We start from the raw sequence: 25545 nt of genomic DNA, 5'->3' as shown, positions 1-25545 counted from the left end.
TTGCTCCCTCTAGACTCTCCATTCATAACCAGATCCTTTTTCCTAAATAATTACATTTGTGTGTGACACATATGTGGAGTTGGCATTGTGCTGGGTGATCTGGCAGATACAGAAAAAGGAAAAAATGCCTTGGATAATGAGATGGCACTTTTACATAAGTAGCACATCAAAGATAGGACTGAATTAAGGCAGAGGTCTCTAAGCCAAACGTCCACAGGCACCAGACTAGTCATGTAAAGGGACATGGGATGGTGGGGAAGGTTGGGGACTGTGCAAGCATGTCCTATGTGCTTAGGGGACAGCCACTCCTTAGCTGCTGTCTAATAGCTGTATAGACAAAACAGAATTTCTGACTTCTCTTGACAAATGGGATGAAATGACATTAACACAAGAGTTGAAAAACCTACTGAGTAGGGAGTTCATCAGCAAGAAGGTGGAGAAGTTTCCATTGCTTGTCCCCTCGGAGAAGCATCAGTTTGGACAACTAGCCATGCATGAAAATACCTTTACAACAGTGCAGCTAAATGAATTAAAGGCTTAAGCATAAGACTGGAAACTGTGAAGCTGTGTTAGAAAACAGACATTCAACTGAGTAAATTTTAAAGATCTTGTTGGCTTCATTCCATGATTCGGGAATTAGGCAGCAACCCATGTAGTGGATAGAAAGGCGCTCCAAGAAGCTATATAAAATGGAAGACTTTTATAGGTGAAAGGGAGCAGGATATGAAAGTTAAATTGGCAAAATGTGGAGTGGTTGTGGCAAGGCCGCAGTCCTTTAGGGGAAAGAAGGGGTCTTTCAGGAAGATTATGTCCTTGGTACTGACTAGGTAATGTCTGACTGACTGGTTTAAGATTCCATTCCTGAAAGAGGCTGATACTGTAATTAAGTTTGGGGACTTGGGGCTGAGGATAAGTGACACCATTTGGGGGCCTTCCGTCTCTTTCTTAACAAGTACTAGAAGATAATATAGGGAAAATGCTTTTGGACATTGGTCTGGGTGAGAATCTTTGGATATGACCCCAAAAATGCAGAGGATAAAAGCAAAAATCGGCCAATAGAATTGGGTCAAACTGAAAAGCTTCTGTACAACAAAGGAAACAATAAAGTGTGGAGACAACTTATGGAATGAAAAAAAGTTGCAAATCATATATCTGCTAAGTGATAAATGTCCAAAATACATAAGGAATTCAGGCAACTGAATAACAAGAAAACAAATATCCAGATTTAAAAAATGGGCCAAGGACCTGAGTAGGCCTGCAGATGGCCAAGAGGTAGCTGAAAAAATACTCAACATCACTAATTATCAAGGAAATGCAAATCAGCACTACAATGAGCTATCCCCTCACATCTATTAGAATGGACATTATCGACAAGACAAGATAACGGGTATTGGCAAAGGCATGGAGAAAAGGGAACGCTCGTACCCTGTTGGTGGGAATGTGTAGTCACTATGGAAAACTGTATGGAGGTTTTTCAAACAGAATAGAATTATCCTATGATCCAGCAATTCCACTTCTGGATAAATATCTAAAGGAAATGAGATCAGGATCTCAATGAGGTTATCTGCCCTCACATGTTCATTGCAGCGTTATTCACAATAGCCAAGATAGGACACCAACCTAAGTGCCCATCCATGGATGAGCAGATAAAATGTGGTATATGTGCACAATAAAATATTATTCAGCCATAAAAATGGAAGGAAATCCTGTCATTAGTATACCATGGATGCACCGGGTGGACATTAATGCTAAGTCAAGTTAGGCAGAGGAAGACAAACACCACATTGTGTAGGATCTACAAGAGTCAAGGGTAGAATGGTGATTGCCAGGGACCAAGGGTGGGGGAAATGGAGACACGTTGGTCAAAGGGTTCAAACTCTCAGTTACACAAGATGAATAAGTTGTAGGGATCTCATATATTGCATGACAACTATAGTTAATAAGACTGTGTCAAATACTTGAAATTCGCTGAGAGGGTGGTTCTTGGAGTTCTTGGCGCATATACAAAATAGATGGTAACTTTGTGAGGGGACGGATCTATTAATTAGCTTGACTGTGGCAATCATTTCACAATGAATGTGTCTATCAAAATATCACATCGCACAGCGTAAATAGATACAACTTTAATTTGTCAGTTATACGGACCAAGAGGCCAAAAGCCTACCAAGAGCCGGGCTGGGTCTGTGGACTTCAGTTTGGGGTCTCTGTTCTAGAAGACGGGTCTTGAAACCCTGGAAATCCGGACTCTGAAGGTCTGAGTTGATAGCCACATCCTTAAGCTTGGTGTTCACCCAGGTCACAGATGGGCTCGAATGCCCATACCTGGGCTCCAATGTTACACAGCCCCATCCACGGACTTTCTTGTTGCTCTGTAAGGGCCATTTAGCCAAAGTGGCCCCACCTCGGTTGAACAGCCATTTTGTTGTTTATGCAGTAAAACTTAAATTGACCCCGCCCCGCCACCCCACCCCAGGGGAACTTATTTAAAAGCAAGTCCAGGAAGCCAGTCCCAGGTAACAAAGCCCAAATACAAGGGTGGGTCAGGTCAGGTGGAGACATCTAATCAGTAAAGCGCGCATACTGTCTCCCTAGCTACCAAGGAGTGTGCGCCCCGCCTTTTGGGCGCCAGTTCTCACCAAGGTGATAGGCTAGTTCAAATGTCTACTATGGGGTGAATTGTAGTTCAACTGGTCACTTGTGTGTGGCCTAGCAGGACTGCGGCTTTCCCTGTATGTTACAATCTCACTGGCCACCTGTGTGTGGCCAGGCCCAACCACATGGCCTTTGCTCTATAAAAGTTAGTCTGTGAGGCAGGGAGGGGTCTCCGACCCCTCCCTGTAAGGGGCAGCCCTGACCAGTCTGTTTGATGGTCGGTTTGATTCTCGATGCTTGGCGCGAAATAATGCTTTGCTTGACCTTCGCTTTGTATCAGTCTCGCTCCTTTAATCACGGACCCATTATTGGGGGACCCAACATTGGGGACCCAACAGCTCCATGTGTACCAAGCTCTCAAATAGGTTTGCCACCTGTACAGTGATTGTACTTTGCATCACAGTAAGTTACCTGAGTGTCATCCCAACTGATAAAAAGAATAGAATTCCAGATGTGGAAAGGCCCTTAAATTAAGATCAAGTCTAGTCTCTTTATTAAGTAGATGAGAAAACTGAACTCCAAGCATGAAGCATGAATGATTGGCTGATCAGTTGTGAGGTTTTGGGCAATGCCTTTGTTCTCCCTGGATCTCATTTTCTTTCTCTGTAAAGTCGGGGGATGGAGGACACAATTGCTAACATCCTACGAATCTGTGATTATTTTCTTTGGTTCTACCTTAAGGCAGGGGGTGAGGAAGGGCAGGAGAAGATAAACAGAGAAAATTGGGACCAGCCGTGTCCAGCATGGTGTTCGTCTCCGGCTCTTCCACACCACCCCTGGGAGAGCTCCGGAAGTCCAGTTAGCCGCCCCACCCCTCTGTGCAGCGACCCAATGAGTGGATGCCACGTGGCATATGTCATCACGTCTCGGACAGCTGGTTACTGGCTTGGCTTCCAGCTCCAGCTGTCTTTGAAACAAATGAATGTTGTCAGTTCCAAGGGAGGCAGGGCAAGGTGGGGTGGGGAGCTTGACATAACCCATCACCACTGCAGAAACAAGTAGAAACATATGTCTTCCTGGTGCCACACATCCGTGGGCAGCAGCCTTGGGAATGAAGAGCATCATTTATTCAAAAAAAGCGACTTGTACTGTCTTGTAAAGACAGCAGATCCTCTTTGTGCCGCTCCAGATCGGTCCCAGGGCCCGTGTCAGTTGTTCCTTCAAGGAAAATCACTATTTTCGGCAAACACGTGGGAGACATCAGCCATCTGCGTTCCCTACTCTCCAAACTCAGACACCAAATAAACTTGGATGGTGAGAATTTAAATAGCGAGAGGGACCATTCACCTATTGATTACCGATTTTCAGCTAGCAGCGAGTTAGAGTTTGGGTAGCAGTACTTTTAGGAAAATATTTATCTGGGATGATTTGCTAATGAGAGTTTAGGTCAGTATTCGAAAACCTATATCTGGAATGCTGGGGCTCTTTGATATAGCAATCTGGAGCAATGGTGGTATAATGAGGTGGTATAATGAAAAACAAGTTTTTACCGAACGTGTAATGTCATCATTTTTTTAGTCTAAATTTTTGGCATATCTCACCAAAATGACAGGTAGACTATACTCTATCAAATTAGCACACATCCTTTGGGGTGCCAGGGTGGCTCAGTCGGTTAAGGGTCTGCCCTCTGTTCAGGTCATGATCCCAGGGTCCTAGGATGGAGCCCTACATCCGGGTCCCTGCTCAGCAGGGAGTCTGCTTTTCTCTCTGCCCCTCCCCCCACCCAGGGCTGCTCGCTCGCTCGCTCTATCTCTCTCTCTCTCTCTGAAATACATAAATAAAAATCTTTAAGAAATTAGCATATCCTTTAGTGTTATGGGAGCCAAAGTCCCTACCCCTTGGGTTCAGCCATTTTTCTATCATATAGATGGGTTCTTTGGGCTTTCCCTTTAAAGCCCTCAGCCATTTCTCCCTGTACAGGAGCTTGATATCATTCTCAGAGGTGGTCTGCCTTTGCACTCCTATGGAATTTTGAGCATTCCTTCATTCCTTCAGCATGATTTGAGTGTCATGTTCATACCATCTGAGTGCCAAGAGCATAAAGTCAAAGTACATTATCTGTCCTTGCAGGGATTCTGCATTACAAAAAGAAGTTGTCTAACTCCCTTCAGTAGGTGCGGCAGTCCAGCGCAAGGTGGTAAGCCAGCAAGAAAAGCCTGTAAATCGTAGTGATGAACCAGGAGAGGAATGTAACGTGTCTGATTCATTTGTTGTGGTTTGTCTCCCAAGGGAAGAGCATCCTTAAGGGCGGGTACCAATGTCTTGCCTATCTTTAGGCCTCTCTTAATCCCAAGTACGTTGCCTTTTTTCTGGTTCCTTCCTTCTGCAAATATTTACAGAGCACCTACCACGTGCCAGAGGCGAGCCAGAGCAACACAAGCCCCAGGCTTTATGATGCTAATAGAAGCAACAGACAATAAACACAAAAGCGAACAACAGCAAGGTAGACCATCAAGTAACGATAAGGGCCATACAGAAAAATAAAACTGACTGAGATGGAGAATGACAGTATTTGCTTTATTTTATAGGATGGTACGAAGAGGTGGCCTTTGGGCAAGGTAAAGTGAGATATCTGCAGACAGAACATTCCAGATGCAGGAAACCATAGTCAGAAAAGTCCAGGGTGGGAGCCCAGCTGTTCTGTTGATGGAACAGCAATGGCATCATTGCACCTAGAGTTCAGCAAGAAAGGGTTGAAGATGGTTAGAGGGGCTACTGGGGGCTGGATTTGGATGGGACTGGACTGCAGAGTGGTTTGAAATCCATATTTCTTGGTTTGCTACTCATCTTGTCCTATTAGAGCTTGAATGTGATGTGTTTTAAGTGATGCTTTAGAAAAATAACTTTGGAGAGAAAGAGAGGGTAGGGCTTGCCAGCAGGGAGACAAGATAGGAGGCCCCGGCTTTATCCTAGGCCCGTGGTGATACATGACCAAACTGGAATGAGAACAGAGGGCAGGACAGGGTTAGGAGCTCAAGAGATCAGCTGTGCATTGAAATTTGTCAACATTGTTAACCCATAATGCCACATTCCTTGGGACGTTGTGGGAGAAAGTGAGGACTGGAGGTTGGAAGCCTAAGTTTGGATAAAAAAACATGACTTTGATGGATATGAGTTATGACCATTTCCTCTCAGACATTTAGCATGCCCCTCCCTCCAGAGGATGCTGACACGACATGTGAAGAAGGAAGACTGTTTATTAGCAGACACAGTACCAAAGCCTGGAATGATGTAGAGGGAGAGGCCGGCTGCGTGGTCCCATGTGAAACTGGCGGAGAGTCTGGTTTCTATTAAATCCAGACCTGCTAGCTATCTCCACTTGGTTCCTCACAGTGGACCAATAGCCATTATGGTAGTCATGTGGTTTCCAAATGACATCCTTCCTTAAGCTTCCTTTGAAACCATCTGATGCTCAAAAAGAGACTGGAGCAGAGAGGATCATGTGACACAGGCTGTCAGGTGGCTCCTTCCTTAGGTTTCCCTAGATGAGAAAGTCTTCATGACCAGACTGCTTTGTGAGGGTCATGCAGCTCTGATGTCCGTTCTTCCTGATGGTCAAGGTCTGTCTAGCTTTCTGAGGAGCTGGGAAGATGTGGTTTTTCTTCCTTCTTATTCTGTGCATATCTCTCCCAGAGATGTGTTGCATGCCCCTGGCACGTAGGACATGACGTGGTTGGTACAAAGCAGCGTGTCCCAGTCTTGCCCTGAAATTACCCGTGGTTCACTAGACAGAATGAAATCTACCAAATTAGTCGTGTCCAGTAAGGCCACATTACAGAGAGCGGTAGAGCCGCTCACCTCCAGATCCACCGAGAAGATTCCTCTGTGACACTGGTAACGCCCCCCCACCATCCCTTTGGTGTGAAAATTGAGAGGGGAAGCCAGAAGGATGACTGATTTTGGTGTCACGTGACCCCCACCATCATTTCTGGAGTTTGAGTTTATGGGTGTTCTCCCAAGTCCTTTGGGTCCATCTAAATGACAGGAAAAGTTCATCACCAGGACGTTAGGACCTACATTAAGCCAGCTCAGAAGTATTTAGTTCTTCAAAGCCCATTATTTGGGATGCTACCCTACTCCCCCCGGAAGTCCTATCTTCTCTGGAGCCTTTGTTTTTTTCAACCTTTTTGAGGTATAATAAATAAAATTGTAATATATTTAAAACCTACAACATGATTTGATAAACATACGCAATCCCCCCCATTGATTTAAACATCGGTCAGCTCCTGTATATATTCATGCCCTGATTATGTGAAAATATTTGAGTTCTACTCTTAGTAGATTTCAATTAAACAATACAGTATTTCTGGAACTTTTCCTGAATCCAAGTAACATGTGTGGTTAAGGGCGAGCAAAGGCTGTGTGTTCAGATAGCCTCGAGATACAGAGAGGTTAATGAAAATACCCATCAAATTGAGCTGTGTGACTGGTGGGATTTTGCAGCCAGAATGCCTTGTACAGTGGTACAAAGGAAACAATGACCTCTTCCTCCAGGTAAGGTAATAAAGGATGGGGGAAAGGGAGAGAAGGAGAGAAATTCCCTAACCTCTGTAGATCCTGATTAACCACTTGGACTAATTAATAAGTGTTGAAACATAGGTTGTATGACTTCTTATAAAAATTGTGTGCGTTTATGAGCATTTGGGCATTTAATTTTTTGAAAATAATACTAAAATATAGACAATAGGCCATGGTAAACCTGTCCACCATTGGTATTAGGGAATTGTTTTGTTTTGTTTAAAGAAGAGTATTTTGGAGGTCTGTGTCCTACTGAGAATGGGCACGGGCATAAATTAGAACAGAATGGGGTTATACCTCCCAACCCAGTGTTGCTTTGGGAACCATTGTGCTCTATTCTCAAGAGATTTGGGCTGTTGAACTCATTAAGTGTTAATTTCAACAGATATGTTAATAAATAAATTAATTAAATAGGTTTCATCAGTATATTATTAATGTCTTTGAAGAGCTGCTAGTGTTGCATCTTCTATACAAGTCCAGATAGTTACACTTTAAGCACTCTGAGGAAAGGGTCGATTCATCTTTGTATCAGGAGCTTAAACCATCGCACAAGGTCAAAGCCATGTTAGTCAATACCGTCTCGGAGCCAAATTTGCTTAGTGTAAGTGAAAGCAAAGGATAATTCCTTTCAGCCTCCTGGAGTATTTGAAGAAGTAGCCCAGTATCCCAGGCTAGGAAAGGGATAAAAGCTGGGCAATTTGAAGAACTTCTGCAGAAAGATTTTTTTAGACCTTTTTTCAAATCCATCCTTATCAGTGTGACTCAGAAAGCCACAGAGACTGACAGGATATGGAGACTCTACCTGCCTAGTGGAGGTCAGGGGTCACCTGGGAGAATGGGTCTCTGCCCAGTGATGCATCAGTGTGGACCGCAGGCAGGATGTTTGGTGAGCCTCTGGAGTGAGCTGCCGTATTCTCCAGAAAGTCAGCTTCACCTTTTTTTTTTTCCCTCCCAGCAGTAACCTCCCAGTTGTTCTCGTGGCCACTCAAAGTGTCCTTTTCCCCATGAGGCTGCCTTTTTTTCAGTAGAGGGCAAGTGGATGAGAGATCGGGTCTCCAAGATGGACCACGGCTGGGTTTCACATTTAACCTGTGAACTTGTGGATGAGAAGTTAATGGATCCAAAAGGATCATTGAAGAGGAGCAGTCTAGCAATTTCCTCTCTACCCGTCATCTGTCTTTCCCATCCCCATCCAAAGAAACCAACAAATAAGTCAAAACTAAAACCTGGAGCCTTTGGGTTAAGCAGCTCTCCAAGGTAGAAAAACCCATGATGTCTCCTCTATCTTTAAATACCTTCAGTTACATTTGCAAGAATGTCATTAATACGTCTCTTCAACAGCCTCAAAACCTTGTGTAGTCCTTTCATTATTTTCTCAAAAAACGGAATACTTAGGCCATCTCCCAGAATTTCAGGTCCAATCAGAGGGGAAAATCATAATAGCAAAACACTACCAGAAAACAGCATGACTTCTCTTCTTTGTTCCCTCAAATAGTCAAATGGAATAATGATAATAATAAACATGTACTGGGTGGTTCTCTGTGCTAAGTGCTACTCTTAGCCCTTCAGAAGTATTAACTCACCTAAGCCTCTAAAAATCCTCTAAGGGATGTGATAGTATCATTCCCATTTTACAAATCAGGGACTGGAGTATCTGAGCAGTTTGTAAACTTCAAGAGAAAGGGAAAAGATGAAAGTGTCACTTAACCATTATAGAATTGAAGAAACTTTGTGGCTTTTGGCTTCATGGTCCCTTCTCTCTTTTTTGGTTTTTTCCCTTAGGATTTTATTTATTTGATAGCGAGAGAGAGAGCACAAGCGGGGGAGCAGCAGCGGAGAGGGAGAAGCAGGCTCTCCACCGAGCTAGGAGCCCAGTGTGCGGCTTGATCCCAGGACCCCGGGATCATGACCTGAATTGAAGGCAGATCTTTAACTGACTGAGCCACCAAGTGCCCCCGTGGTCCCTTTTCTTGCCAGGCAATTTGGGGATATTGAGAGTATCTGATGAAATTTGCACTGAGTGGGATTTATAGTTTTTTGAAGGAAGATTACTGTGTGTATGGCTCTGGAAAGCCTTCCTCGCCTCCTAAATCATGTTTGTACTGTGAGTCTAGTTGACAGTAGTATTGCCCTCAATGAAGGAACAGGAAATGCCAGATTTTTGTTGACATGTGTTTTTTTTTTCCCCCCAAAATGTAAGAGATTTTTCCCCCCACTGACAGTAGTTGGGGATCCTGAATATACATTTGTTTTTTCAAAAGGCATGTCTACGTGTGAGGGCCTGTCCAAGTTGTCTGTTAAACCACCTCTGCATGGATAGATGCAGATGGCAGAAGATTCTATTTCGGTGTCAGAGAATTGTATGCTTTGGAGAGAACTGAGGATATTAGCAGCGTCTACATGCTCTCAGCATAATGCCAGATTTTGTCCCCTCAGCCTGCTCACTGGTCCAGATCATTCCCCTTCTCTCATCTCGAACCTGGTCAACGATTTTTCTGTAATCTCAAGCTTCTGATTTCTTCTTGGGAAGCAACTATGGCTCTCGGTTTTATGTTCATAGTTAACTGGGCAGTTGGCAGCTTCGCATGTTGCCTGATGGATAAATACTTTCTTGATCCAAGAGAAAAAAGGTGGGGATCCCTTCGTTTCCATGTCACAGGTAGGGGGAAATAGCAACCAGAAGTTGAGAGTACTTAAGCCCAGCTATCAAGCAGTAAAGCTTGAAGTTTACCTCTAAACTGTTTAGGTTTTTTAGAGAAAGAGAGCAGAGAGAGGGGCAGAGAGAGAGAGGGACAAGCAGACTCTGCACAGAGCGCAGAGCCCGACACAGGGCTCAATCCCACGACCCTGTGATCGTGATCTGAGCTAAAATCAAGAGTAGGATGCTCAGCCCACTGAGCCACCCAGGCACCCCTGAAGTGTTGTTCATATGTTGAGCATTCCTTTACGTCATTGCCTCTGTGCCGTTCCATTTTATCTTAATTTTTGTCACTTCTGACTTTTATCAGTTCTAAAACATCCTTGTGCTGATGGTTTTCCTGTTAGACTTTCTCAGCCTTTCTTAGTCCCTAGTCCCTCGCTTCTCTGATGCTTCCTTTCTCTCCTCCTCCAACCCCTGGACCGTGGACTCCTGTTTCACACTGAGTGCATACACTTCCTTAAGCCCTTCGCTCGCTCTAAGCTGAGACTTCTTCTTTGGGCTATCCTCATACGCACTGGGCCACAAATCAGCTACTTCTTCTTTAGTGCTATTGTTAGGACAAAATATAGTTAAAAAAAATGTGATGTCTTGACTGAAGTTGCAATATTTTTTTGTCACTGTTGTTGACGATGGGCTAAAAAATAAAAAATGAAAATCAATGGATTTTTAGTAACCACAAATATCTATCTTTGCCGATATTTTCTCCAGCCAGCCTCATGGGGGCAACTTTGTTATTCTATTAGCCTTTCCTAAAAAGAGAAAGAGAATGTACATACTGCCCCACCTTGGAGATTCCTTTTTTTTTTTTTTTCTTTAATTACTTCAAGACCTTTCTTTAAGGTATATCATCTCACTTTTAGCAAACTTCATCAACCCATTGAATCAGTTTTTGATTATTTAATAGGATAAAGGTCACTTAAGACAAGGACCTTAGGGGCATCTGGGTGGCTCAGTGGGTTGGGCCTCTGCCTTCAGCTCAGGTCGTGACCTTGGTGTCCTGGGATGGAGCCCCGCATTGGGCTCTCTGCTCTGTGGGGAGCCTGCTTCCCCCTCCCCCTCTGCCTGCCTCTCTGCCTACTTCTGATGTCTCTCTCTGTCAAAAAAAAAAAAAAGTTTAAAAAAAAAGAGAAAGAAATCTGTAGTCTCCCTTTTTCTGTCAAGTCTAAATCCTTTAGTAGAATTTAAATATGACCTAGGGGGAGGGTGTTTTAAAGGGCAGTTTCCTGAAGTATGATTTATACCCTCCAGAGCCCTTGGTGTCTTACTTGGCTATTGAAATCTAAAATAGAAACAACTTTCTAACAAGGTGTTTTATAGTCGTTCCTCTCTGAACGTATGAATTGGTGAACTGTGATCTGCGTAGAATATTGACTGTTGGTCTGTATCCATTGCCTCTTTAAGTTTAGCAGTTAAATTATATGATGACGGGGTTTCTAGGTCTTTGAAACTGGGAAAGGTTGACTCTTAATGTGGGAACAGTATTCAGTCCAGAAGGGGGCGCTGCCAGGCCTTTATCTCTGGCTCCCTCTGGCTTCTGAGGGAGAGGAGTCCCCTTGGGTGGGGCATTGGGGCAGCCCTCCCTAGGGCTTCTCAGGGACTTGAGGCCTTCCCTGTCCTTCCCTAGCCTAGGGGAAGCTTCAGCGCATCCTCAGTGGTAGGCCACTGGGTCTCTGTCCCCTCCTGTCCCCCCTCACCAACTTCCTCCCTCCTCATGAGCCAGGTAAGGGCTCTGGTCCCCTGGCAATGCCTGTCCTCAGGAAACCCTCCCATGATCTCCCACTCTCCTCATCCTTGTTTTCTCTCATGGAACACTTTTTTCCTTCATACTTTGCCCAAAGGAATATTCCATACCCATCTGTGATCTTGTTTAATCTCTCCCCTCCCCCGGCCCCCCATTTAACTGGAAGCCACATGAGACCACGGCTGCATCTCGCTCACCACTGTTGGAGCCAGAACGTCGCGTGTGTTCTCTAACTCAAGACGCTTCACACATTCTCCACACAAACAGATGTCTCTTTTTGGAGGTGCTGGGTTTGGATTTTTAAACTATAAAATGTATTTATTTGGTCAGACTCCAATTTTTTTTTTTGTTGTTAAACTACACCCAAAAAAGAATCTTTCTTCCTTAATATCCAGCACTGTAAAATTCTTTTTTCATCCTGAAGAATTATTCTAGATTTTTGTTCTTGTCACTCTGAACTGAAAAAGAGAGGGCCGTGTGGGACCAGTATGTTTGTCCTGATATAGGATGACAATTCTTTTTTTTTTTTTTTTTAATGCTTTCTCAACACAGAAGCTTTCACTGTGCCTTTGAGTTGCTTAAGGTGCTCAGGAAACGGGAAGAATACAGGAAAAGTTTCCCAACCGGTTAGTCCAGTTAAGGCACTGAAGTGGCTTAAGCCTTTGATATTAGTTTAACCAAGTTAGGAAGTTAGTAAGGCAGGAGCGCTTTCAGGGATAAATCACTCCTCCCTCCCGCCCCTGCCTTTTAACTGTTCCTTCTGTCTGCAGGGGACTGTAAATGGTGTCTTTTGTCTTCATGCCTCTGGAAGGAGGGGGCACTGGGAGATGGGGTTTTACATCAGGGGACCCCATTCTCCCTGTGCTGCTAGCTGAGATCTCTTCCCAGAGTGGTTATGGGGTTCAAATAAAGCACCCCAGGGAGTGCTCGGGGCTCGACAGCTGGACTTTGGGAAGAGTGCCTGGTTTTTATGCATTGGAACATGTTGCTTCCTACCTCTGGTGTCTTCTGCTGAGCAGGGAAGGGGTGCTGGCTGGTCTCCTGGACCAGCAAGCCTGCGGTCAGAGTCTTTCATTCCCTTATTCCACAAACATTTATAGACTAATAAACAAATGTTGATGGGCCGATAACATGTGACATGCAGCAGGGATGCCTGTGAGGCTCCTGCTGTCACAGAGGGTACGTTAAAACTGTACACTCTGCAGGGGAAGGAGAGGGTGGCATTTCGTTTGTTTCTGTCACTGTAGATAGACATGAGCAAAGACACTGGGACGTCAGAGCATTTGAAAGTGGGGGAAAAACAGGGCCACGAGTGTCGTTTCTTGGAGGGGAAGGTGAAAAAGCAGTGAGCACCAGAAGCCGAGCTAGTCGATGGGAGGAGGAGATCATAGGTCAAAGAAAAAGTGTGCAAGAGTATGTGGGGGAGGAAAATTTCCCTCTACCCTACTAGGTTCTTGGCTCAGACCTCTCTGTTATAAAAGATCAACAGGAGAAAACAAAGTGTCTAATAATATGTATACTTCCTGCACACATGGAGGGCCCCAGGAAGACTTCGGGATCTCCCCCAAAGGGCCCAAGACAGTGCCCTAAATACCATCTCCAGCTAAATACAAAAGGAAGTGTTGAGGGGAGCAGTTGTGGGACCTTATCAGGCCAAGTGCCCTCAGCAAGGGTATGGTTGTTATGCAGATTTAAGTCCACACCTCCCTTGAGAAGAGTTTCCCGATTTTTGGTCATCTTCCTATTCCTGGTACACAGAGAGACACTCTTATACATAGAGATTTCCTTTATAAATGTTTACATTTATAAAGGAAGGGTAACTTCTCAAGGTTTTCAGAGCTTCTCCTATGTGGGCTGATTCTTTCCTTTTTTTAAAAGATTTTATTTTATTTGACAGAGAGAGTGAGCACAAGTAAGGGGAACAGTAGGCAGAGGGAGAGGGAGAAGTGGGCTCCCCGCTGAGCAGGGAGCCCAGTGCAATGCAGGGCTGGATCCCAGGACCCTGAGATCATGACCTGAGCCTAAGGCACCAGCTCAACGGACTGAGCCACCCAGGTGCCCCTGCATGGGCTGATTCTTAAAAATAACCAGCTCAAGATAATCCTTGTGCCAAGAGACATATTCTGGGGTGAAATTTCTGTTCCTCTTCAAGTAAGAGAACATAGTAGATTCAGGAAATGAAATGTCCTATAAGAATGGTGGGGAGGGAGGAAGGGAGTGGGGACAGATAAACTGTCCAGCTCCACACAGAGCAGGTTATACAGGGGCTTATGGGCCAGGAAAAAGGGTTTGGATTTGAGATCAATACCGGAGTGCATGTTAAGAGCTGATTACATTGGACTCTGGCCAGTGTGAGGAGACCCTATGAGAGGATGCAGGTAGTTTTGGACACTAAACAGAAAGTGTCCAAACGAGGGACGAAAACCTCATCAGCATGTCCCTGGACTGGGCGGAGAAGGGTGGGTTACTCTGAGACTCAGCCTGAAGATATGATGGAAAGGATTCCGACATTGTGGGATTTTACTCAGCTGAATTTTGATCTTGCCAATCGATTTATCTTCTTCCGGAATCTGCATGAGAACATGAACGTGAACGGTTCTCTTGACTTGCCATGTGCCTCTGTTCTTTATGCCAACACCTGGCACAGGGCTTCTAATTAGGTACTTGGTGTGAGTTCGCGGAGCCAATGAAAGCATCTGCCTGTGTCCCGATTCTAGATAATAGGTCAATGCTGAAGTCAGTCTGGCAGTCGGTCAGAAGGCAGCACCCGAATGAAGGGGGAGGGAGATCGGCACCAAACCACGGATTCTGGGGCTTCTTTTGAGAACGAGAAGCTGAACCGTATCAGAGAGCCCAAATTAGGCCTAGGCACAGAGCCCTCCACCCTGCAGGGAGTTGTGGGGGGGTAGGTGCCAGGGCCTTTGCGTTCCCATAGTAATCTGTGCTTGCCAAGATGCCCCCTTAGCATTTGGTACCACCCTTGAATTTTTAGTTGTCTGCTCCCTAACAAACCACATGTGGTTTGTGTATCTCCTGCCCAGTGCTGTGCCTGGCCCTTCCCCAGCATTCAGAGAGTGTTGATTCAGTCACTCACCCTCCCTCGCCGCCTCGAGTGCTGTAGCTGAGAGTGGGTAAAGGCTTCTTCAGTGGTTATTCTGTCTCCCCTTATAAGGTAGTCAGGGAGGGACGAGTCTCCCCATTTTGCTCGTGAAGAAGGGGGGTGCCTAGAAGACTGGCCCACGAAGCCCTTTGTGCATGGCGGTGGTCGTCAGAGCAGTTCAGAACCAAGGGTCTCATGCGTGAGTCCCAAGGACAGAGATCTGGTTTCTGGTGGGGCGGGATCCTGCCTGGGAGTGAGGAGATCCGTGTGTGCGTTCCATTTCCCCGCGGCTTTCTGACGTTTGGCAAAGTTGCCGGTGCCTATCAGGGCTTCTCCGACTTTCACAGACACACACATCACCTGGGGACCTAAATAAAACACAGACTCTGATGGCGCAGATTTGGGGTGAGACCCGCGTCTGCATCCCTAACAAGCTCCTGGATGGGCTTAAGCCACAAGGCCAGCAGACCAGACGTGCCATCCCCGGGCCCGGATGTCCAGGACCTTCTGAACCAAATGCAGGAAGACAGAGGGCAGAGGTGTAGACGGGAAGGCAGGGGTGTGTTGCAGCTGAAATAGCAGGTACCAAGATACACACTTTGTGCCGTGAACTTGGAAAGCGAAATTGCAGTTGGATGGGTTTGCCGAGTCCCTTTTACAGCTGGGACGCAGGGGTGTGAGAGCGCCTGGCTCTGGGGGATCCCGAAACAGACCAGGTCCGGCCGCTTGCCGCTGACAGAATCCGAAGGCAGAGAGATGGGTGGGGGGATTCGTTTCAGGGAAGCCAACACCGGGAGGACAGTGGACTCACGTCTCGAAGGCGGCCTCCACAGTGCCAGAAGTCCTGCCAGGTTCACTCAGGGAAATGTGGAGCGACAGTGAGCGGGTATGTGCAGTGGGCACTGAAGGTCAGGTCCGTCGTGGTGTTGGGGTCAGTCACATGGGGTCTGGCTGGCTCAGGACAGTCACTGTTGCTCGAGGAGGTGGTTTCAGTCCCCATCAGGGGATGCGTTGCCTGCTGGGTCTTTTGCCCGAGTTAAGAGATAAGCTGGCAAGAAGAACGTGATCAGGGAGAAGGTACAGAATGACGTCCAAGTGGAAGGGGTTCAAGTCCCCGTTCACTCCTCCTTCCCCATTGAGCAGCTCTGTCTCTCGAGAACGCAGCCCCAGGCCCCTACATGGAGTTGACCGTAACCGCTTGCCCCCACTGCCACCCAGGCTCGCCCTGTTATTTAGCCCTTGTGGAACCAGGGTGGAATGGCGGCGTTTCTCCTGCCCACGCTGGGGGGTCCCTCAAGGGCCAGGCTGCCACGAAACTGCCCCCTCGGCCCTATGTTTGCCGCAGTGTCCCCTGCGTCCTAGATGCAGAGGCTCCAGGATGTCACGTGGTTCATCCCTCAGTCTCAAGAATCCCTGAACATCAAGATTAGTAGTGAAGAGTCTGGAACAGTAGCTGAGGGCACTGCCTCTGAAGGTCAAGTGCTCCAGATACCCCAAAGCCTGCCTCTTTAGCATCAGGATTATTCTAAGCTGATTGTTTTTAAGAAACAGCAGACATGAGGAAAGCTCGGAAAACTGAGTAGAAGTTACCATTTTACCTTCACAAGGGAAATCTCTATTCACGGGGGTGCCTTCTTCTGTGTGCCAGGGACAGGACGGTGACCAAATCTTTAGCAACTTGTCCGTGTAGAAAGCCAGGACTTAAATCTCTGTATCAACCGTATCTTTTCTCTGTGCTTTTCCTGGTAACCTTGCATTACTGCCCTTCCCCTGCCCCCAATCACCCCTCAATATCTTCTTATACCTTTAGCTGGAGATAGTATTTGTAAGGTGGTGTCTTGGGTCCTTTTGGGGAATTACTCCATTTTCCTGGGTAAGTTCCGTGCGTATGGAAGGTATACATGTTATTAAAAGTCTGTTTTACTCCAGGCAGTGTTTTACTACAGTGGGGTCAGAGCCAAGAACCTAGAAGGGTAAAGGGAAAATTATTTTTTTCCTTCTCTACAATGCCATTGCTAGCTTTTCTACTGACTACCTTGGCCTCAGTTTTGTCCTCTGTAAAATGGGGATAAAAACATTATAACTGCTAATGGTACATCTGAAATAGATAATACACGTCAATTACTTAGCACAGTGCCTGCACATAGGAAGTAGCCGATAGACAGTTGTTGAAAATCACCACGTACAAAGGGGATGCCTGGAATCATTCATATTTTCTGTGTGTTTGGCTCTTTAGTCAGGTCTAATAAGGACACGAAAAAACGAATTCCTCATTTCACCGTTACCTCAGCTGCTGGCCCAGGAGCATAACTACAGCGCACCTGCGGGACACCATCCTCATGTACTGTACAAAAGGACGGCTGAGGAGAAGGTCCAGCGTTGCCATAGCTACCCGGGCTCCAGCGGGCATCATCCTGGTCACTCCCCAGCTCACACTCCCCTCACATCTCGGAGTCAAGAGAGAGAGCATCACCACCCAAGGTTGCAAAAGCAGCATTTTTGTGGACGACGCAAGAAATGTATGTAAGGAAACTTTTTCTTATTCTGTTCTTATGTGGGCCCTCAATAGGCTCTCTTGAGTGTAGTCAGGTGTGCTGACTTTGCAGGTTAAAATGGGGTGACCTTAAGCACCCCTTGAAATTTGTCTTGGAGATGGGCCAAGATTCACCCCTGTCAGGCAAACCTGGGTGATCAGTTCTCAATTCTTCTAGGTTAAACTAGGAAAGATTTTGATATGCTTTTGTTTGTTTTAGTCATGGGTCGCCATGTTATCTTGGTTTCTGTGCTCCTGAGAAAGGTACCCAGTCTTCCAGTGATGAAGGAAATCAGAGGTGAATCCTCAGGTGTGGTTGGATGTTTGTTCCTTTTGAGCTCTTAAAGGATAACTTCACAGGAAATGAGAACATCAACACCTATGTGGATGTAGCAGTGAGATACAAGGCCTATTGGGCATGGTTTGTGACCCAGGCACAACATTCTGCACTTTGTAGATCAGCAGCGTGTAACAGAAATACAGCATCAGCCCCACAAGTAGTCTTAAATGTTCTAATGGCCACATTTCAAAAATTAAAGATAAATTAATTTTAATAATATGTTTATTAATTAATAAATATTTACCTGATATAGTATAGAATATCATCTCCACATGCAATGTTGAGTATACCAAATTATGAATCAAGTATTTTATATTAAATTTTGGAATTCTGGTCATTGTTGGACAGAGCACAATTTCAAATGTAGACAACAAATTCTCATCAGAAATACTTAATCTGTATTTCAAGTTCATAAAATTTAAGGTTGGAAAAGTAGCTTTGCATATTCCAATAGCTCCAAACTTATTTTTCAATGACCCTACCAAATATTGCTTGCTTAATTTAAATTGAAATTAATTAAACTTAAAATTAAAACTTTGGTTTCTCCAGTGGCACCAGACACATTTCAAAGGCTCCGTAACCACGAATGGCGGGTGAGTGTGAGTTAGAGCAGCCAGATGGTGGTTCTACCTGAGGAGAATGGGAACTGCTATCCCTGAGCAATAATGAAATACCATGTTTCTACCGTTTTAATTGCTCTTTGGGGTTTGGGGTATTAACAGAAATATCATCTTTAAGGAACATCTGTTTGACATGGATTTATGATCATAGTGGTAATTATAATTGTGCTCCCCATAGTGACAATGATATGTATTTGATATCAAAGCTCATCTTTAGAGCAGTCTTGTGATTGGTATTGTGGGCATTAATGCCGTTTTCCTTGATAAACTGAGACTCAGGGTCACTTATCAAAGTGGCCGACTTGAGGTTTTTTATCTAACTCGACATAATTTGATCTTTTAATTTCACTTTCTGGAGAGTTATAATGACTTTACTCTGAGGACTGTACTAGTTGTTGAAGTATTAAAATAACTCTGTGTTAGTATTACAGTGTCCCATTCCCTCCCGGCAATCCTTGGACTTGTCCCTCTCTATTAACTGAAGGGATCGTGCCTGGCCCAACATCTGGAGACTTCCAGGTCTCTTCTCAAAGGCATGGCCAATATCCACTCTGTTAAGGTGGTGCCTGCACTTTACCTGCTAGGAAATACTTACTGTCATTTTAAATATCACCCCTGACTGTGCTCTTTTCCTCAAAACTAACTCAATATTAGTCAAAGAGTCCTTATTCAGCACTTACTTTGTGCTATATTCAAGTTTCTGTTGATGAAACAAGGATATTAGACATGGACAGTATTCTGTAGGACGTATATTTCTAAATTTCATTTGGAAATAATATATGAAGTGTTACCATGAATTCAGATGCAAAGGATAATGTCTATTTCTGCAGTGTTTAAAATAAAAATGAGCATGTTCTGTTTTTAAAGGCTATTTGGACAAAATTAATTTTTGTTGACCTGCTGTACCAACTAGATTTGTAGTGTGTGTGTGTGTGTGTGTTTTACCTGGTAGAGTATTTTTGAGTTGTTGAGTCCATCCATTCACCAACCTCTTTGACTGAATCTTTCTTGACCACAAACTAGGTGCAAAGCCCCAGGACAAGCACTGAAGTCACCATTTATCAGTACATCAGTCAAGTGTTGGTTACAGACTCTCTCCTTGCCCTGTTTAGATTTCTTTTATCTCCACTGATAATTCTTTCCAAATGCTCTTATGTTCATTGTAGATGCCCCTAAGCCTCCCACGGAGGACACCTATCTCAGGTTTGATGAATATGGGAGTGCAGGGAGACCCAGAAGATCAGCTGGAAAATCACAAAAGGGCCTAAATGTGGAAACCCTTGTGGTAGCAGACAAGAAAATGGTGGAAAAGCATGGCAAGGCAAACGTGACCACGTACATTCTCACGGTCATGAACATGGTAAGGGAGTTTGTTAGACTCCAGTGCTCTAGTTCTCCAGAACAACCAAAATCACAGAATATCCTTGTGTGGATTGAGTAGCAGATGGAGCCACATGATTTTATTGGAAAAAGTTGAGTTTTGAGGAAATTGTTTCATACGTACATATACGTACATTCAATTTTGTAGAATTGAAGCGTGCATACTTAAAAATCTGATTGATACAGAGAGTTTTGGAAATTTCTAGATTTTCTTTATTTTTGTTTGATTTCAATTGCTCCAACAGGTTTCTAGCCTATTTAAAGATGGGACCATTGGAAGTGACATAAACATTGTGGTGGTGAGCCTCATTCTTCTGGAACAAGAACCTGTACGTGCCAAACTTCACTTACTTCTTAATTCTTTCTGCCATTTGGGATCTACTTATTGAATACTTACTGTGTACCTATCCATGAACTAGTCATTAGAAATTCCAGCTTGAAAATAGGCTGACCCTATCCTCAAAGAAAGTAAACTTAATAGGGTTATGTATTCAAATAACTAAAACATCACAAAATAATTATATATATAGATATATGAAATTATATATATATATATAATGTGTATATACAATGGCATAAATATTAAATGTGCATATATAATATAAATACTACATTATATATAAAAATACAAATATTATTTAGGTTTCACAGGGAGGGTGCATTTGATAATAGATTTAAGGGTTGGTTGCATTTTGCACATCGGATATGTTGGGTAATTTCAGGTAGATGCGAAAAGATATTTTGAAAACCTACTGAAAAGAAGTCATCAGAAAATTCTTGTAGTTAACCTGCTGTCCCCCCAGCACCATCTTAGGTACTACAGGGACTAAGTAAAGACTATTTAACTGCCCTTGAATTGATTACCTTGAGGTGCAGGACACAGGCATGGAGTAAATCATTTAACCAGAACATATAATAAAGTGTTAATTGCATGGCACTCACTGCTTTGTAGTGTTTTGGTACCGAAACTGTATTTTTCTGAGGTGGAGATTACCAAGTTTTCTAAGTCCCGCTGTGGCTTCTCCTCTTCATCTGTTACCCCAGTAATTATTGTACAAAGCGAGGAGTCCGAGACAGAAATTAATCTCATTGTCCAGGTGTGTAGATCTACAGAGGTTAACCTGTCAAACTGTTTCTGGAATTTAGGAAGGTAGAAAGGAGGGTGTGTCATTGGGAGGCAATTTTGTGTTTAACCTACCACTTATACTTTGCCCAGGGACACTGAAGCCCGAGGCATCCTAATTTACGGATAATTAAAGACCTAGTCTAAAACCCTCAACTTTACCCAAGTCAATAGTTTTAAGCAAAGATTTGGTAAATAATTATCTCAAAGCGAGGTCCTATCTTACCCCTCAGAGTCTTATAATTATTTGTTTCTACATCCATTCACTGAGCTTTCATTTTATTGATTGATGGATGGATTGATTTTAGTCTGTGATGTGCCAAGGCCTTTGCTGGAAATTCTTACACAGGGGTAGGTAAGTTGTGGTCAGTACCTTCCTCACACTGTATTGAAGAAGACATTGAACTTTCTCACCACTAACTTACAATCAGGTTCTAAAAGCTGTAACAGTTTTATAAGGGTGATACCAGCATGAGATGAACACAGATATTCCTAACTGATATCAGGTTACTACTTTTTTTTATAGAAAAAAAACTAGTTATAAAGTATACTACTAAAACCCTGTAGTTACTTTAAGTATTGTGAGCATTTACCTGAAATAGTTTTAGGGTGTTATTTTTTCTTTTTTAATTAGTCCTCTCCAACCTTAGCTCAAGTGTTTTTCTCTACTGATCTTTCTCCCTAGAAACATGATGTTTTCTGTATTTGCCTGTACAAATGGAATGATTCACGGTTCTCACCTCTGACAAATTCACACTCTGATTTGTGTGGGTTTCCCATAGGGAGGATTACTGATCAACCATCATGCAGACCAGTCTCTGAACAGTTTTTGTCAGTGGCAGTCCGCCCTCACTGGAAAGAATGGCAAGAGGCATGACCATGCCATCCTGCTCACGGGATTTGACATTTGTTCCTGGAAGAATGAACCATGTGACACTCTAGGTAAGGCATGAGTGGATGCTTCACTCACACCTGTGGAAGCATGGTGTGGAAACTGTCCACCAGGTGGGTGGCCCTAAGAATTCTTCATAAGAAGACCTAATATTTAAATGGTGGAGTAGTATCTTCACTGTACCCTGAATATTGTTCTATTTAACTGAAGTCAGGGTGGAATGGTGAGCTCATTTCCTTTATTCATTTTGTATTTTTCTTTATTAACTCTATTGATGATCATTGAGGTAAATTGTTTAACTAGACAAGTTGTGGTTTATTCCATCAGCACAACTGGGCAGCTGAAGAGAATTTGACTGAAGAATTCAGAATATCTCCATGCTGCGTAACTGTGCCCTTGGGTAGCATAGCGGTGCATCCTTTAGAAAGTTACTTGACCTTTAAAGGACTCTGCTATTCTGTATTTGCACAAGATAGTGAGTAAGGACTGTGTCTTCTATGTCTAAACTGTTTTTTCTGGTATATTCCATTGCATACAATAGGAACCCAACAATTTTTTTTGATGAGTTAATGATCATCTAGATCAGTGTTGATGAGATGGTGGTGGTGGTGGCAATGGTGCCATTGGTCATATGTGCTTATAAATTATGTTTCTCAGACCATCTCATGGACCTTATAGCAGCAAGGTGGGCACGGTCCATCCACAAGTGTGTGTATTTCACACACACTGGACACATACTCTCATTTCACATATGAAGACTGAAAACTGGGAAGAAAGATGTTTAACACACAATGTGGTTCAAGATAGAATCAAACACTGGCTAGAATGATTTTACAGCTGCTCTTAGAAGGAAGTAGTTTATGAAAACAGAAGCAATCGTCACGGTCTAGTAAATAGGAGAAAAATGCATTTACTCTGTTCACATTGTTCAGGCCTTTTCATGTTGTCTGCTTCAGAAAAAGACCAGGATGTATGTCCTCTTAGAAAATATACCTTGAGCTTTAATGCCAATAGCATTGTTTAGTGTACATTTTGCATTGGTTTAACTCCGATAAGGCATATATAACTGTCATGCAGCTTCCTATTCTGTATGGAAAATGGAAAATACAACACTTGTAGTGATTTCACAGGGTTGTGAGGAGGATCTGTTGATGACGATATGTTTTGTTTTGTTTTTTAAATTTATTTATTTGACAGACAGAGATCACAAGTAGGCAGAGAGGCAGGGAGAGAGGAGGAAGCAGGCTCTCCACCAAGCAGAGAGCCTGATGTGGGACTCAATCCCAGGAACCTGGGATCATGACCTGAGCCGAAGGCAGAGGCTTCAACCCACTGAGCCACCCAGGCACCCTGATGACAATATGTTTTACAATGCAAGAAAATGTTAATTTTCTGCATTTATCTGGACGAGACAGATAACCAGATAACCCTATACCTTTAGTGCTTTTCTGAAAAAAAAAAAAAATTAAGTACCTAAATCAATTGAACTGAAATTAATCATGTTAATCAATGAAACTAAAACTGTGCAGAACATTTTGAAGCCATAAGAAATGAACAGGTATCTGTACATGTGCCCTTTGGACTAACACTTGAAAATGCTCTCTCCATAGGGTTTGCCCCCATCAGTGGAATGTGCAGTAAGTACCGAAGCTGCACCATCAATGAGGACACGGGGCTTGGCCTGGCCTTCACCATCGCTCATGAGTCAGGGCACAAGTGAGTGAGCCCTCGATTCACCACTTGAACGAAAACCGGCTGGGTGATTCACTGTGATAGTGATATCACTATCCCCTAGTGATAATTGTTGGCCTAGTCAGAATAGATAGGCTGAATCTTGGGTCAAGCTTGGAATCCTGCCTGACTCTAAGGAGAGCTCCCTCAGTAAAGGCCGGCCATCATGGATGTTGCTTTTTTTGAACAACAGTGTTTTCCTGCTACACAGAATTACATGGTGGGCACAGATGGACTGCAAGTCACCTAATGGACCCCCTCGTCTTTTAGGAATGTCTTCCAGGCTCTGCTACAGTGAAGATCCTTTTGGTACATTACATCGAGGCAGACATGTAAATTCACAAAACATAATGGCATGTTAATTGTTCAAAGGCTTTCAGTGCACACACTGGATATTCTTGGAGTTGGTGTCATGGCGTGTTCTTAGTAGTCTCTTCCCCAGCGTTAGTAAATTTTTCTCTTGTGAGAATAGAGTTCGAAATGAGGGATGAGAAACCTGAGAGCAGTGAGCTAAATGGATAAGGCATGACATATGGTGCTGACACAGTTCTGTAGAGGCTTTTCAAATACTCCTTGAATGGTAGCAACCACATTGGAATGAGCCCACTGCTTTACAAAATGGCTGCTTCGAAAGGCAAGCTGTTTGGATAGATGAGTTGAATATTGGTGTGTGTGTCTTGCGTTCAACACTTATCTCAAATGCTCATATTCAGAGCATCTAATTGATTTCTGGCTTAAAAGCAAAATCATCTCCTCTACAACTATAATTTATATTTGAATATTTTGGTGCTCATGTCTCTCATGAGCATATTATCTTCTGGAAATTTGAATCCGGTTAATGTACACAGCCACTTTCTTAGCAAGGTATGAATGAACCAATTTTATTGTGAACACTGGTACAAAAATGCCTGTCATGCACAAGGCCCCTTTGTACAGAGCAGGAAAGAAGTATGAATGTCAAACATGTCTGCTTAAATTTGTTTCTGTACTTATCACCTGCTGACCCTGAACTTCAGTATCACAGTTTCACAGATGGTGGGAAGAAAAAAAAATGTGGTACTTGAAATGAAAGAATTTGACTATCCCATCATTTTAAAGTAGCTTAGATATCTTGACCAAAAGTTTCTCGTCCTTAAAATATATAGCAGATGTACCATTCTCTGATTTTGTGGGCAAGACATAATGGAATAAAACCCATAGCATTCTTTACAATTTTCTACATGAATTTTATAATACGACAGTTGCCTTTTTTTTCCTTAAAAAAGGTGGTTTTTTGTTTTTTTTTTATTTGTTTTAGAGAGAGAGAAGCATGCAAACAATGGGAAGGGACAGAGGAGAGGGAGAGCGAGAATCTAAGATTCCACACTGAGGGCAGAACCCCACACAGGGCTCAATCTCACGACCCTGAGATCATGACCTGAGCTGAAACTGAGAGTCGGACCCTTAACCTACTGAGCCACCCAGGCCCCCCTACAGTTGACTCTTAAACAACATTGTTTTGAACTCTGTGCAGGTCCACTTACATGTAAATTATTTTCAATAAATGCCATATAGTATTTTAAGTGTATTTTCCTTATAATTTTCTTAATAACATTTTTTTCCCTAGCTTACTTGATTGTAAGAATATAGTATATAATGCATGTAACATACAATGTACGTAGTAATTAAGTTATTAATAAGGCTTCCAGTCAGCAGTAGGTTATTAGTAGGTAAGCTTTGGGGGAGGTAAAAATTAGACTTGAATTTTCAACTGCAGGTAGGGAGGGTCAGTGCCCTTATCCCCTTTGGTGTTCAAAGGTCAATTGTATATAGTAACTAATTTTTGTCTTTCTTTTTCCTTACAACTTTGATAACTCTGTCTCTCACTTGGGTTCGGTGATCGTCAATGCATCTTCTTTCCTTTGATTATAATCTGGAAAATGGCTCACAGAAAGATGTTTTCTTCTTTCTACTGCAGTTTTGGCATGATTCATGATGGGGAAGGCAATCCCTGCAGAAAGGCTGAAGGCAATATCATGTCTCCCACACTGACAGGAAACAATGGGGTGTTTTCCTGGTCTTCGTGCAGCCGGCAGTATCTCAAGAAATTCCTTAGGTAAGACAAAATAAAGCAGGGGTATTCCCAGGGTGGTGACAATAAACAGTGCTCAACATAAGCTTAAAATACTCGGTGGTTTGATGATGATGGCAGGGTTAGTGACAGTGAAGATGATG

At 43.6% G+C, this 25545-nt stretch overlaps 1 protein-coding gene across 2 annotated transcripts in view; it reads left to right on the top strand.

The window, feature by feature from the left end:
* LOC111152950 (ADAM metallopeptidase with thrombospondin type 1 motif 18) overlaps positions 1–25545 on the top strand; it is a 136335-nt gene that overhangs the window by 43505 nt on the left and 67285 nt on the right. The window contains exons 4-9 of one of the 2 annotated variants that reach the window (XM_022511698.1): positions 16949–17231; positions 19372–19565; positions 19831–19914; positions 21491–21650; positions 23211–23316; positions 25289–25426. In XM_022511698.1, coding sequence (XP_022367406.1) covers positions 16949–17231; positions 19372–19565; positions 19831–19914; positions 21491–21650; positions 23211–23316; positions 25289–25426 — 965 coding nt within the window. Of the gene's footprint in view, positions 1–16948; positions 17236–19371; positions 19566–19830; positions 19915–21490; positions 21651–23210; positions 23317–25288; positions 25427–25545 lie in introns of those variants that run through there. The other variant, XM_022511699.1, reaches the window with a different exon arrangement.

Source organism: Enhydra lutris, unplaced genomic scaffold (assembly GCF_002288905.1).
Source record: "Enhydra lutris kenyoni isolate GAN:26980312 unplaced genomic scaffold, ASM228890v2 scaffoldscaffold30, whole genome shotgun sequence".
Lineage (NCBI taxonomy): Eukaryota > Metazoa > Chordata > Mammalia > Carnivora > Mustelidae > Enhydra > Enhydra lutris.
Note: the sequence above shows the minus strand (reverse complement) of the source record. Positions and strands in the feature narration are given on the sequence as shown.